The 13342-nt window shown below is 41.0% G+C and overlaps 1 protein-coding gene across 1 annotated transcript in view; it reads left to right on the forward strand.

Annotated features, from left to right (window-relative positions):
- ITGA5 (integrin subunit alpha 5) overlaps positions 1-13342 on the forward strand; it is a 139880-nt gene that overhangs the window by 84123 nt on the left and 42415 nt on the right. The window contains exons 13-17 of the mRNA XM_077483782.1: positions 2067-2258; positions 2728-2773; positions 3434-3541; positions 11714-11769; positions 11887-12041. Coding sequence (XP_077339908.1) covers positions 2067-2258; positions 2728-2773; positions 3434-3541; positions 11714-11769; positions 11887-12041 — 557 coding nt within the window. The remainder of the gene's footprint in view (positions 1-2066; positions 2259-2727; positions 2774-3433; positions 3542-11713; positions 11770-11886; positions 12042-13342) is intronic.

Consider the following 13342-nt stretch of genomic DNA (forward strand, 5'->3'; position numbering starts at 1 on the left):
CACATGTATATAACTCTTGTACATGCGTTTGAGCTTCCAGAAATCCATGTAATCTGAATGAGTAAACTGGTATATACAGCAAAGATGTACACAACGTCCTGACATTGGAAATATACATTTACCAGACACTTTTAGGTATACCTGTTCAATTGCTTGGTAACAGAAAATGCTGATCAGCCAATCACGTGGCAGCAACTCAATCGATTTAGGCATCTAGATGGGGTGAAGACAACTCAAACTCAAAAGTCCAAACCGAGCATCAGAATGCAGAAGAAAGGGGATTTTGGGGACTTTGAACGGGACATGGTGGTTGTTGTTGGTCTGAGTATTTCAAAAACTGATGAATTATTGGGATTCTCACGCACAACCATATCTAGGGTTTACAGAGAGTGGTCCAAAAAAGAGAAAATATCCAGTGAGCTGCAGTTGTGTGGTGGAAAATGCTTTGTTGCTGTCAGGCGAATGGGTAGACTGGTTTGAGTTGATAGAAATGCAACAGTAACTCAAATAATCACTGGTTACAACTAATGTATGCAGAATACCATCTCTGAAAGCAATACACAATGGAGCCTTGAAGCAGATAGACTACAGCAGCAGAACACACCAGGTTCCACTCCCATCGGCTAAAACCAAACTGAGGCTACAATTTGCACAGGCTCACCAAAATTGGACAATAGAAGATTGGCGGGTCTGAGTCTTGATTTCAGATGGTAGAGTTAGAATTTGCCATAAACATGAAAGCATGGACCCAATCTGCCTTGTGTCAATGGTTCAGGCTGGTGGTGTTGGTGTAATGGTGTGGGGGATATTTTCTTGGCACACTTTGGGCCCTTTAGTACCGATTTGAGCATCATTTAAATGAGCTGGCCTACCTGAGTATTGTTGCTGACCATGTCTGTCTCTTAATGACTACAGTGTACCCATCTTCTGATGGCTACTTCCAGAAGGATAATGCACCATGTTGCAAAGCTCAAATCATCTCACCACTGGTTTCTTGAACATGACAATGAGATCACTGTACTCAATGGCTTCCACAGTCACCAGATCTCAGCAAGGTGTACCTAAATAAAGTGACTAGTGAGTGTACATAACCAGTCAGAAATGTCTTAGCTTTGTGTTTTACCCTTGCATCATTATAAGGTGTCCAGTTTGCCAGAATAACAAATTATGTAGTACTGGGAATTCCGTGTTCATGAATATCAGTCCTGGGACAAATCTGAAGTGTTCTGTACAGTAAGCAGTGCTAATTCTGCTAGCATTTAGTATAGTGAGTGCTGTCCTTATTTCAGTGTAGAGCTGCACTATTCTGCCTAAAATGAAAATCACAATTTTTTTGCTTAGAAGATCACGATTCTTGCAGCGTAACATCTTTCATGTTAAAACAAAAAAAAAAATGGGCTAACTTTTACTGTGGTGTGTTTTTTTTTTTTTTTTTTTTTTTTTTCCATTTAAGCAAATTTTTTCTCAAATTGCAATTGAAAGACCACTGGGCAAATACAGTGTGACATAAAATATTGCAGCAATTTACATTTTGTTTCCTAGGGTCTCTGCTTATATATATATATATAAAAAAAAAAATTATATAATGTTTGGGGGTTCTAAGTAATTTTCTAGCAAAAAATATTATTTTTAACTTGACAAACAAGTGTCAGAAAAAGATTTAGACTGTAAGTGGTTAAACTTCCTGCATTTACCCTTTGTTTAAAAACTTGGCAGACTGCCTGCATTTTTTTTTTCCACACCGAAGTTTATCCCTTTGATCTAAGAAGGAACAATTAAGGTTACAATGTTTCATTTTAAAAACTTGGCAGACTGCCTGAATGTTTTCTTTTGACAGCTGAGTGAGCCGATAAGTCTCTCCACTTATTATATGAAAGAATCGGCAAAATCTGCAATAGAGATCGTCAGGGGTTTGAATCGAGATCACAATTTTTTAACAATTTTTAATTGTGCAGCTCTATTTCAGTGTCATGTGAGCATCGGTGTTAAGTGGAAGAAGTGCTCAATATTTTACAACTTAGTTTTCAGAAGCAGGAATAACCTAGAATATTCCTTTTAATTTTCAGATATCGCCATCGGTGCGCCGTTTCATGGTGAAGACAGCAGGGGTGCAGTGTTTATCTTCAATGGTAATGCTGCTGGCTTGAGCCCTAAACCTTCCCAGGTTCTAGAAGGGATGTGGGGAAGTTCTGTGGCGCCTGCATTCTTTGGTTTTTCAACTAGAGGAGGAAAAGACCTTGATGGCAATGGCTATCCAGGTATGTAAACCTATACAAAACTGGCTAAGCGTGTGTGTGTGTGTGTGTGTGTGTGTGTGTGTGTGTTTTTTTTTTTTTTTCCCCCAATAATGGTATTGCTCACAATTGGAACAAAAATGCACCATTTGCAGAATTGAATCACTGACATGGTGTATGTGTATAATTTTTATATACTTTCAAGGACACCTGACCATTCACATGCATAGTATGGGTCTCTGATTTTCCAAGTACAAAAATAAGAATTTTAGACCTGGTACTTGTACTTTGAAAAGCAAGTCTGCATTGACAGTGCTCATGTTGTTCTGGAGTTCCTTTTTTAACTTTATTATAGGGTATTGGTAACTAAAGTTATTCAGAGGGGGAAACAAACACCTATTTTTACCGTAGTTTATTTTCTTGCTTAGGTTCTGTCCATTTATCTGGTTCTTTATGTAAAATCATCTTTCCTTTTTTATATTTTTATTTCTAGACCTTATTGTGGGTGCATTTGGGGTTGATAAAGCTTTAGTATACCGGTAAGTACGATTTTATTTTATAGCAGTTTGAATGTCATTTACTCTTTTAAAATATTAATTGCTCTAGGTATTGTCGGTTATTCTTCAATTCTATCCTGCAAATAGTAGTTCATTTGTATATAATTAAAGCAAAACATTATCTTCCTTAAGTTACAAAAGTTTACAGAAATTTGATCTAATGTAAATATATGGATTTAAAGAGTCCCTGTCACCAGACCATTCATTTCCACAATTTTTCTATAAGAATATATGTACATTTTCTTATGCAGTCTAATAACCTCCCTTTTGTAGACATCAAATGCCCCAAAACTGCTGCTGAGTGCTGTCATGTTGGATGTGATGTCAGCTAAACTGCCCACCCCCCCCCCCCCCCCCCCCAAAAAAAAGCAAGAGAGCTTTGCAACAGATTACATGTTCTACCCTAAATACAGGTGTAACATGTTGCTAAAAGTAGAGTTGGCCTTTAAAGCTGTCTAACAAATGCTTCCTGTAATTGGAAATGTATCCTGTATATGATTTTATTTAATGACTATTGAGCTCTTTATGTCTACGTATACTTCCCAGTCTGCATTCGCCAGTAGCCACTAATGGTTCAGGGAAATGCTTGATTCTAATATTATTGCGTTAATCACATTTGCTGCTAATATTTTATCTCTGCAGTGGGCGTCCAATTGTTCATGCCAGCGCCTCTCTATCCATCTCATCAACTATGATAAACCCAGAGGAGAAGACCTGCATGATTGAGAATACAAATGTCACAGTATCATGGTGAGTCCAAAACTTTTGTAATCTCTGCATTGATACAGCAATTTTTTAAACACTCTGGAGCTATTCAGATCTATGCGTTGCTGAAAAGTCAGTTTTTAACATGTTATCGCAGCCCACAGAAATGCACAATACACTATGTGCTGCATTGATACTACTTTTTGAATGGCACTACGACGCATAGATATCTGCAAGCCAGTTTTTTGTGGTTCACTGTTGTGAAGTAATGCTGCTGGTATGTTACAACAAGCCTAGGATATCTGGACAACCCTTTGAAAATGAATGAGATTCTTACAACAATGTGTAATGTGGCATCGCATTTATGTGTTAAGTCTGCCTCTTGGTTGTAGGTTTATTTTTATTTTTTTGTTGAACATTTAATTTTGCTTTTACCACTATTTAAATAAGTGATTTATGTAGGCATGCCAATCACAAGACCCCTTAAAGCGGAGGTCCACCCTAATGTGGACCTTCCGCTCATTGGAATCCTCCCGCCCTCCGGCGCCACAATTGGCACCTTTCAGGGGGGAGGGGGGTGCAGGTACCTGTACAGTACAGGTATCTGCACCCATTTCCGGCGTAGCTATCTGCGGAAAGGGGCGTAGATTCTGCAGAATCTACGCCCCTTTCTGAAAGTCCCCTGCTGCCTGCTGGGAAACACACGGATCCCAGAGACAGCGGGACCATCCTTATTGCGCAGCGCGACTCGCGCATGCGCAGTAGGGAACCGGGAAATGAAGCCGAAAGGCTCCACTTCCTGATTCCCATACCCAAGATGGCGGCGGCAGCACCCGAGAGACGATCGAGAGATCGGCTTCGGGTGCCGACATCGCGGGCGCGCTGGGCGGGTAAGTATCCTTATTTTAAAAGTCAGCAGCTGCAGTATTTGTAGCTGCTGGCTTTTAAAAAAAAATAAAAAATAAAAAACGGTGGAACTCCCGGCGGACTCCCGCTTTAAGTGTCTGTGATACTGTGGTGCATTGTCATTGCATTCTTCAGAATGTTTTGTTGCATTCTTAGAGGAACTGCGGTCTGCTCGCATGATTTTGTAATAAAAACATCATTGCCGTTTTTTTGAAGCTTCCCTTCAACTACTTTGCATATTTTATATATACTGTGGTTCTGTACTTGCCAAATAAGCTGCAGAAATCTCCCCCTTCTAAGTCTGCCTGCATCCATTATAACTGTGGGCAGCTGAAGCTGCTGCCTGTTCAGTTCCTGGATTTACAGACTGAGGCACACAGTCAGCTCTGCAGCCCTCATTGGCCCTCTTATGACTCTTCCTCCTCCCTTCCTGGCAAACTCTCACAAGAGAGCTTTGCTTGAGGTCATAAGCCTAGGCTAATGACAAGAAAGAGGAAGTGTATAAGGTATTTATTGGCAGGAAAAAAAAAGTTTTACTATCCAAAGTTAAAACAACAAGGTCAGAAGATTTAATAGATGGAAAGATAAAAAATTACTGAAGGTCCGCTTTAAAGGGGTTGTAAATGTTCGTTTTTTATTTTCGAAATGGGTTCCTTTAATCTAGTGCATTGTTGGTTCACTACCTTTTCCTTCGATTTCCCTTCTAAATGTTTTTTTTTCTTTGTTTTCTTTGTCTGAATTTCTCATTTCCTTTTCCTCCTCAGTAAGCTGTTCTGGTTGACTAAACACTGCTCAGATGATGGTGTGAAGTTTACTGAGGAGAAACAGGAAGTGAAAAATTCAGACAAAGAAAATGATTTTTACATGTAGAAGTGTCAGAATTGGCCTGGATGCAAAATGGTTAAAGGAACCTATTTAGAAAATAAAAAAACAAAGCTTTACAACCCCTTTAAGTGTTCCAGCATACCTGAATTGAGACTGATCTGGTGGATGCAGTTGCTGACCCAGAGCATGCATGCAGATCAGGAAAGTCAGAACTTCTAATCTGCAGAACTGGTCTGCATCAGTGACTTGCCAATCATGACCAGTATATCTTCTAGTACAGGAACACTTTCCCAGATTCTAGTGCCAAGTTGGATATCCACCATGCCATAAACATTCTAACCTGGCCAGTGGTAGTAGGTGATCCAGAGACAGGATCTGCTTGGCCCACATGAAAATGTTGAGCTGCAAATGTCTTGCGTGAAGGTAAGCAAAGTAATGCCTTGAAGATGGCCACAAGGACCAGAATCTGCCGAAGTAAGTTGTCGGATGCCTGGTTGACCAAAAAGTCCAACAGTTTGACCTTCAAGAATCTCAAAAAAAATTCCTAGAGACGAAACTTTTTTTTTTTTTTTTTTTTGCCTGGACTGTGTCAAAAATCTACCCCAAATACTCCAACTGCAGGGCAGGCATCTTGAAGGTGATCACCCATTACCCAAAGTTTTATGGAACTAGATTGTCCTTTCAAAACAGGACAGTGGCCAAGGAATATTTTTAGGTCCAGGAGCAGAACCAGTACCTTGAAGATAAAATGTATTAAAAATTTTTTTTTTTATAAAATTCTCCATAAAGGAGGTGGTCCAAAAACGACATTAGCATGGACACTATCAAACTGGAATTCCACATAGTAGGCCCAAGATATGGAATGCACAGTCAAGTCAAAATTCCCATTTTTCAGGAGTGGCCAGCTATGGCAGCCTTTTATGCTTTCTCATTACAGGCTTCTGTACACAAGAGGTACTTTATCTGTTATAATGGTGTGGCTTGGCTTGGGGGCCTGTAATCTTTGTGCAGTTTTATGAAACTTTATACCGCCATTCAGTGTTTCAGCTACACCACCTTTTAAAGTGATTTGTAAAAGTTTTTTTTTTTTTTTCCCCCTATAAAAAGAACAAACATGGTATACTTGCCTGCTCTGTTGCAGTGGTTGCAGAGCAGCCTAGATTCTCCTCTTCTCAGGTCCCTCTTCTGTGATCCTTGCCCCTCCCTCCTGTTAAGTTCCCCCACAGCAAGTAGATTGCTATGGGGGCACCCGAGCTGAGTCACCATTCCCTGTGCCCATTCGGACACGGAGCCATGACCCAGCCTCGCCCCCTCTCTTCCCTGATTGGCTAGCCAACTTTGACAGAAGCGGGTGCCAATTGCACCGCTGCAGTGTCTTGGCCAATCAGGAAGGAGAATCTCAGATGGCTGAGACTCTCGTGGACATCGCTGGATAGAGGGACCTCGGGTAAGTATGAGGTGGGGTTGCTGCACACATGGTTTATATAGAATAGAATGCATCAAGATAAAAAAAAACTTCTGCCTTTACAATCCCTTTACCTGTGCCTTGGCATCTTACATTGTGTCATTTCTGCCTGTAATTATAGATGGCAAGTTTGTTCATATACTATGATCCTAGGCCTTTTTACTATATTCAGTTCTGCCCCTCTCCCCTTCCTATGTATCTCCCATGTATTACTTGTGGAGCTGATAACATTAACTGCTTAAGGACCACCTCCTGCACATATACGTCGGCAGAATGGCACGGTTGGGCACAAGCATGTACCTGTACGTTGCTCTTTAAGTGCCCAGTTGTGGGTCGGGAGTGCACCGCCGGCAGCACGCTCCCGACCTGGTCCTGAGCTCCGTGGCCACGGGACCAGTGGACCCGATCGCCGCTGGTGTCCCGCGATCGGGTCACAGAGCTGAAGTACGAGGAGAGGTCTGTGTAAACAAACCTCCCCGTGCTTCCTACTGAGCCTGTCACTGATCGTCTGTTCCCTGTTATAGGGAAAGACTATCAGTGATGTCAGACGCCAAGCAACGCCCCCCCCTACAGTTAAAAACAAAAAAACAACCACACACACACTTAACCCCTCCCCGCCCCCTAGTGGTTAATTCCTTCACTGCCAGTGTCATTTACACAGGAATCGGTGCATTTAAATAGCACTGATTGCTGTATAAATGACAATGGTCCCAAAAATGTGTCAAAAATGTCCGATACCACGTCGCACAACCACACAATTGTCAGTTAAAGCGACGCAGTGGCAAATCGCAAAAAGGGGCCTGGTCCTTTGGCTGCAAATTGGTCTGGGGCTTAAGTGGTTAAAGGAAGGTACTTTTTAGTAAGTAGTATAGGGATGGATGGTTGCATGTTAGAAGGTTCCTTCTTAGTTTTGGTGGGAAGGAGGCATAGGTGGCTGCATGTTGGAAGGTTCGATCTTGGCCTTGATAGAAGGAATAGGTAGTTGCATATTAGGAGATTCTTTCTTGGTCAGAGTAGAGGAATAAAAGGTTGAATTCTAGAAATCTCTTCTGGGTTGTGGTATGAGTGAGGACAAATGTTGGATAGAGACTGTAGCTTTAAAATGATTACACATCAAAGTTTATTTTCCTAAAAAATGCTCCGGGCTGCATGGTTCCTTTTACACACTAGTCTCTTTTTAGTGTTATCTGTATTTTTGATAATTGCGGAACTTTTTACTAACAACCAAGTATTGTTTATAGGTGGTAGGCTTTGAATTGGTGTTTGTTCCAGCAGAAATTATACTGCTTTCCACCTGATGGTCGGATGGTACCGTATCTATTAGAACAAAAGTGCTGCTTACTGAGATCATTTGTGTGATGATCTATATTTTTAGAACACAGTAGTAGGCTGTTGCTAGGGAGCACTGTAAAGCCTGGCAGAGTGCCTCATGCTTCAATAAATACGCAATTGTGAATGACTCTAGAAACCAGCTGCTTAAACTCTCTGCAGTTGATGTCATTTTGTAGTGGATGTTTCTCTTCTTGATCTAGAATTGTATTTAGGCTTCATTTAGAGGGCTTAACCTATAGCCCAAAGTTAAGTGCAAACTTCTAAACAAAACCTAAAGTTGGTATCAGGCCAGAAGCTGGAAAGGCCTGATGACCTCTTCTGGAGGATGCCCTAGACAGCCAGCCAGATTTTAGTTTATTTTATTATACAGCCTAAAAACACATATTAGAAATTGTCTGGTGTGCAGAAAAACCACTTGAACCACATAAGTTTCCATAGATCAGCCCCAACGTGTTTGGAGACAGCAATAGTTTAAGCAGCTGTCACTTTTAAAAGGGTAAGGAGAGGGTTAATGTTAAGAAAATAATTTCTAACAGTTTGATCTGAGTTTCTCACACTATAAAGGATTCTAGTATATAAATTAGCTGATATTCTTAGTGCTAAAACAAAAGTAATACTTGCTCTGTGCAGTGATTTTGCACAGAGCAGCCCTAGTTCTCCTCTTGGGTACCTGTCCTGCGCTCTTGGCCCTCTCCTCTGCCGAGTTCCCCCAAAGCAAGCCACTTGCAATGGGGGCACCAAAGCATGCTTGTTCACAAGCCCCAGCTCTGTGTCCATTTACGCACCGTGCTGCAACTCTGCACTGCCAACTCTCTCTCCTCACTGGCTGTGATTGTTTTCTCAGCCAATGAGGAGGGAGAGCCTGCAGGCCAAGGCTCTCGTGCACATAACTGGAGGAAGATCTGTTAAGTATAAGAAGGGGACTGGGGGGCTGCTGCACAGAGGAGGTTTTTTACCTTCATACATGCAATTCAATGAAGGCAATCCCAGTTTCCAATCCAGAGGCCAAAGGTCTTCCTTCTTCTGTCTTCCTTCTTCTGTCTTCCTCCTTCTGTCTTCCTTCTTCTGTCTTCCTTCTTCTGTCTTCCTTCTTCTGTCTTCCTTCTTCTGTCTTCCTTCTTCTGTCTTCCTTCTTCTGTCTTCCTTCTTCTGTCTTCCTTCTTCTGTCTTCCTTCTTCTGTCTTCCTTCTTCTGTCTTCCTTCTTCTGTCTTCCTTCTTCTGTCTTCCTTCTTCTGTCTTCCTTCTTCTGTCTTCCTTCTTCTGTCTTCCTTCTTCTGTCTTCCTTCTTCTGTCTTCCTCCTTTCCTTTTTTTTTTTCACAGAACACCCTGTGATTGCACAATGAAAGAAGAAACTGCAGACCAATGAGCTACTGTTACTTTGCTTTTTCCTTCTATACACATACTACTTGCACTGCAGCGCACTGTAGATCTGCTGGGAGTTTAGCTTTAGACTCAAACCAGCCTAAAGCAAAAAACATTTGGATACTTGTGGATCTTAACCACGTCCCGCCGGGAGGTCGTCCTCTGGTTTCAGTGGTTCTATCGGGATGATGCATGCACCTATAGGTATCCCGGCGATTCCCTTTCAGGCAGAAGTGATCCAAGTGGACCCCCCCCCCCCTGCCTCTCCTGTACGATTGCAGTGCCTGGGAGCAATGCGGTGATGGCTGTCTTGAGCAGAGAGAGAGGAACTGATGTCACTCCTTATTGTGACCCCGGAAACTGTGAGCGATGAGTTATGTCATGACTTCTGGTTCTGCCTCTGTTTACCTTGCCACCAGGTTTTCTCCTGCAAGCATATGTAAACTGTGATCACACCACACATGTGAGGTATTGTTGTGAATGTTGGAGCGAGATCAATCATTCACGCACCAGACCACCTGTGGAGCTCTAAACTGGTAACCTGTAAAGGTGTTTAAAGCGTTATCCATGTATCTGTTTACTCAGCATAACCTCATGTTTCACGTTATAAAGAAATTGGGCTAACGCTGTGTGTCTCCCCCCCCCAAAAAAAATTGCGTTTTGAGAAACTGCTGTGGAAATACCATGCGACATGTATGTATGTATGTAGGTTCTAAGTAATATTCTAGCAAAAGGGGGGAAAAAAGATTTTTACATGTAGGAGCGAAGTGCAATAAATGTTCAATTTGGCTTGAATGGCATGCAGCTAATTGGAAATATGTTGACTGAACAATAGATTTAACCAAGAATAGGAGATTTTATTCACATGCGCAACCTCCTCATAATAGAAACATTTCAGAAGAAGAAGTAGAAATGGGAGTTTTAAGGTGCAAATTGAATCAAATTGAGAACAAAATCAAATTTAAAATTTTTATTTAATATACATCAATTAAAATATTCTATATTAAAACCAACCTGAACAAATTCATACGATTGTTGTACAAAAGTTTTTTTTTTTTTGCCATAATCGTGGCTTTCTCTGGAGCTTTTGCAACACTTTATGTACAGTGTCACCGGAATGTAAGCTCAACTCCAGAGGACGATTAAGACCTCCAGGCAGACAGCCCAGCAAATTCTGTGTCATAGAGGGTAAACCATAACTGAACCCAGTTTCTCCAAATGGTCAAGGAGATGAGGTAAATCCTTGGATACTCGATATTATTGGATATTTGACACTAAGGATTACATCAGAGAATGTTATACAGCTTGATAGAAGAAAAGGCAGTATGGTCTACTTAAGCAATTCCTCAATGCAAAATAAGAATTTCCTTTTCTTATATACCAATCCGATACAGACAAGGCAGGGTAGATACAAGCGGACAGCTTTTGCCTTAGGAAAGTCACCTGAGGCATAGAAACTATATCATGCAGGGATCAAAAGGGGGCGAGCGGCCACAGCGTTGCCAAAGCTCCTGAGGAAGCCATGATTGTGGCGAAAAACATGTAGTCTAAACTTTTGTACAACGACTGTATGAATTCTTTTAGGTTGGTTTTAATATGAAATATTTTAAATGATGTATATAAAGACAATTTAAAAATTTGATTTGTTCTCAATTTGATTCATTTGTACCTTAAAGCTCCCATTTCTACTTTTTCCTCTGAAATGTTGACTAAACGCTAACCTCTCCTCCAGTTTTGTCTTTTTTGTTTTGCTTTAACGTGTGTGTGTTTATTTTTTTTTTTTTTTTCTGGTGCTGAAATTGCTGCCTTGAGGCATGTTGCATAATTACCTTAATAGCCTACAGTGCACCTGTATGCATAAAATAAAGTGCATGTTACCATGAATCAAAGTAAATGGCACTGTAGCACAGAGCAACATGTATGTAATGTGCATTGCCACAAATTACCCCTTTGTGGGTGGTATGAATCGGAGACCCTGAAGTAGGGGGTCCGCATCAAAGATCTTGAAGTGTTATTTTATTTTTCCCCCCACTGGAGCAAATTGGACCATGCTTTTATGTTGAACTAGATGGACACTGTTGTGTTTTTTTTTTTTTTTTTTTTTTTTTTTTTAACCGGGCTAACTAGGTAATTGCAAATTGTAACCACCTTCTTGTGACTTTTTGCTGCCTATACCCATTTTATTTGTATATAAGGAGATGTAAAAGCAGTTGTTCGTTTTTTTGCTTTGTAGTGACTGTACTAAAATTCTTCAGACTCTGAAACTATTTGATTCCTTCATTTTAAGCTTCTCACATCTGGATTCTTTTATGTCTTCCTTTTCAGTGTAAACCTCAGTTTCTGCCTGAATGCTTCAGGAAAACACGTGCCCAATACAATCGGTGAGTATGTGCACCTTTCTTACATTCAGCCTTTTTTTTTTAACTTTCCCTTCTCTGTCTGAATACATGTGTTGTATGATCTAATTATTGGGATCATGAGCTGTGTATGTCTTTTAGGGATTAATGTAGAGCTGCAGCTGGACTCTATGAAGCAGAGAGGAGCTGTAAGGAGAGCATTGTTCCTAAAATCCGGCCTTCCCCACCTTACTCAGAATATACTCTTGCGCAATGGGGGCCAAGAGCAATGTAGTGAGATGAAGATCTACCTTAAGGTAATTAATCTGACTGTGCTTAAATGGCATCTTAGCTGTTGCTTCCATTTATTGAAAATGTTACCACAAAACATTTTAACTAAAACAACCTATGGAAAAATGTTTAACATTTTAAAATGTCGCTACATCTCCTTGGGAGTCTAAATTGGGCACAAAATAACTGATGTGTGGCCCAGTGGAAAATTTTCCTCCATGTGCCAGTCAGGATAATCCAGTGGTGGGGGCAGATAATACATATATGCCACTGAATATTTACCACTTATTCTTGGTGAACCTAAAAGAGGATATGTACAAACACTGACTCATTATTATGGGTGTCTGGTTTAAGAGATATGCATACTAGCATCATGTAAACGTCAGGAACCCAGATTCTGGTTATATTTTGGTATATAAACAGCTCATGCATTATTCAAAAGGGGAAAAAACTATATCAAAACAATTTTTTAGACTCCTTTATTTCTAAATGGATTTTTACTGTTTTCATTGTGTGCTACAGTGTTATGTAATATCCGTGCTTTAAGTTTAGTGATAGTGGTTTAGTAAATGGTGCAGTATGTTTGTTAATTGCTTGATTTTTGTCAGGGCTAAATAGCTGTGGTCACTGTATTTTAATTGTCTGTACTGTTTGCATGTGGTGAGAAAAATAATGAATGGTGCTTTGCATACATCATCTGAACCTGCTTTCCAGGTACAGTGCTTTGAAGAAGTATTCATACCCCTTGAGATTTTCAACATTTTTGTCAGGTTACAACTGAAAATATGTATTTTATTGGGATTTTATGTGATAGACCAGTGTTTCTCAAACTGTGTGCCACGAGAAAATTGCAGGTGTACGCTGGGACCATTCATGTTTGCCGGCCCTGGCAGTGGCCGTGCTGGCACCACACCATGAGGCTCCGGTAGCATAGTGCTGACTGTCACTTACTGAGCAAGTGTGAAGGCCGGACACTGTCATTTGTGCTACCTGGCCTGTTCGCTAATTGGATTGGTTGATGTTTGCCACCAGCACACTCTGCCAATCTTGATCACAAATACAATTAGGCTGCAGCCTGGCTTCCAGCAGTGTGCCAAGACAGGCACCTTCAACCAGTGAGGTGTTGAGCATGGCGCGCCTCAACGTGACATCATTCCCTCCTTCAGTCCCACCCACAACAGAGCAGTCCCTGGCTGTCCCACATGGTGTGAAGCTGAGAAGGTCAGACGAGCGATGAGAAGAGATGGGGATGGACAGACCAGCGTGTGATTTATATCAGCAGTAAATAAAAGCAGCGGTCTTGTGTGATTCCCAATAATATATCAGC

This window comes from Lithobates pipiens, unplaced genomic scaffold (genome assembly GCF_037356315.1).
Source record: "Lithobates pipiens isolate NorthernLeopardFrog02 unplaced genomic scaffold, aLitPip1_a1.2 Scaffold_16, whole genome shotgun sequence".
NCBI classification, from domain to species: domain Eukaryota; kingdom Metazoa; phylum Chordata; class Amphibia; order Anura; family Ranidae; genus Lithobates; species Lithobates pipiens.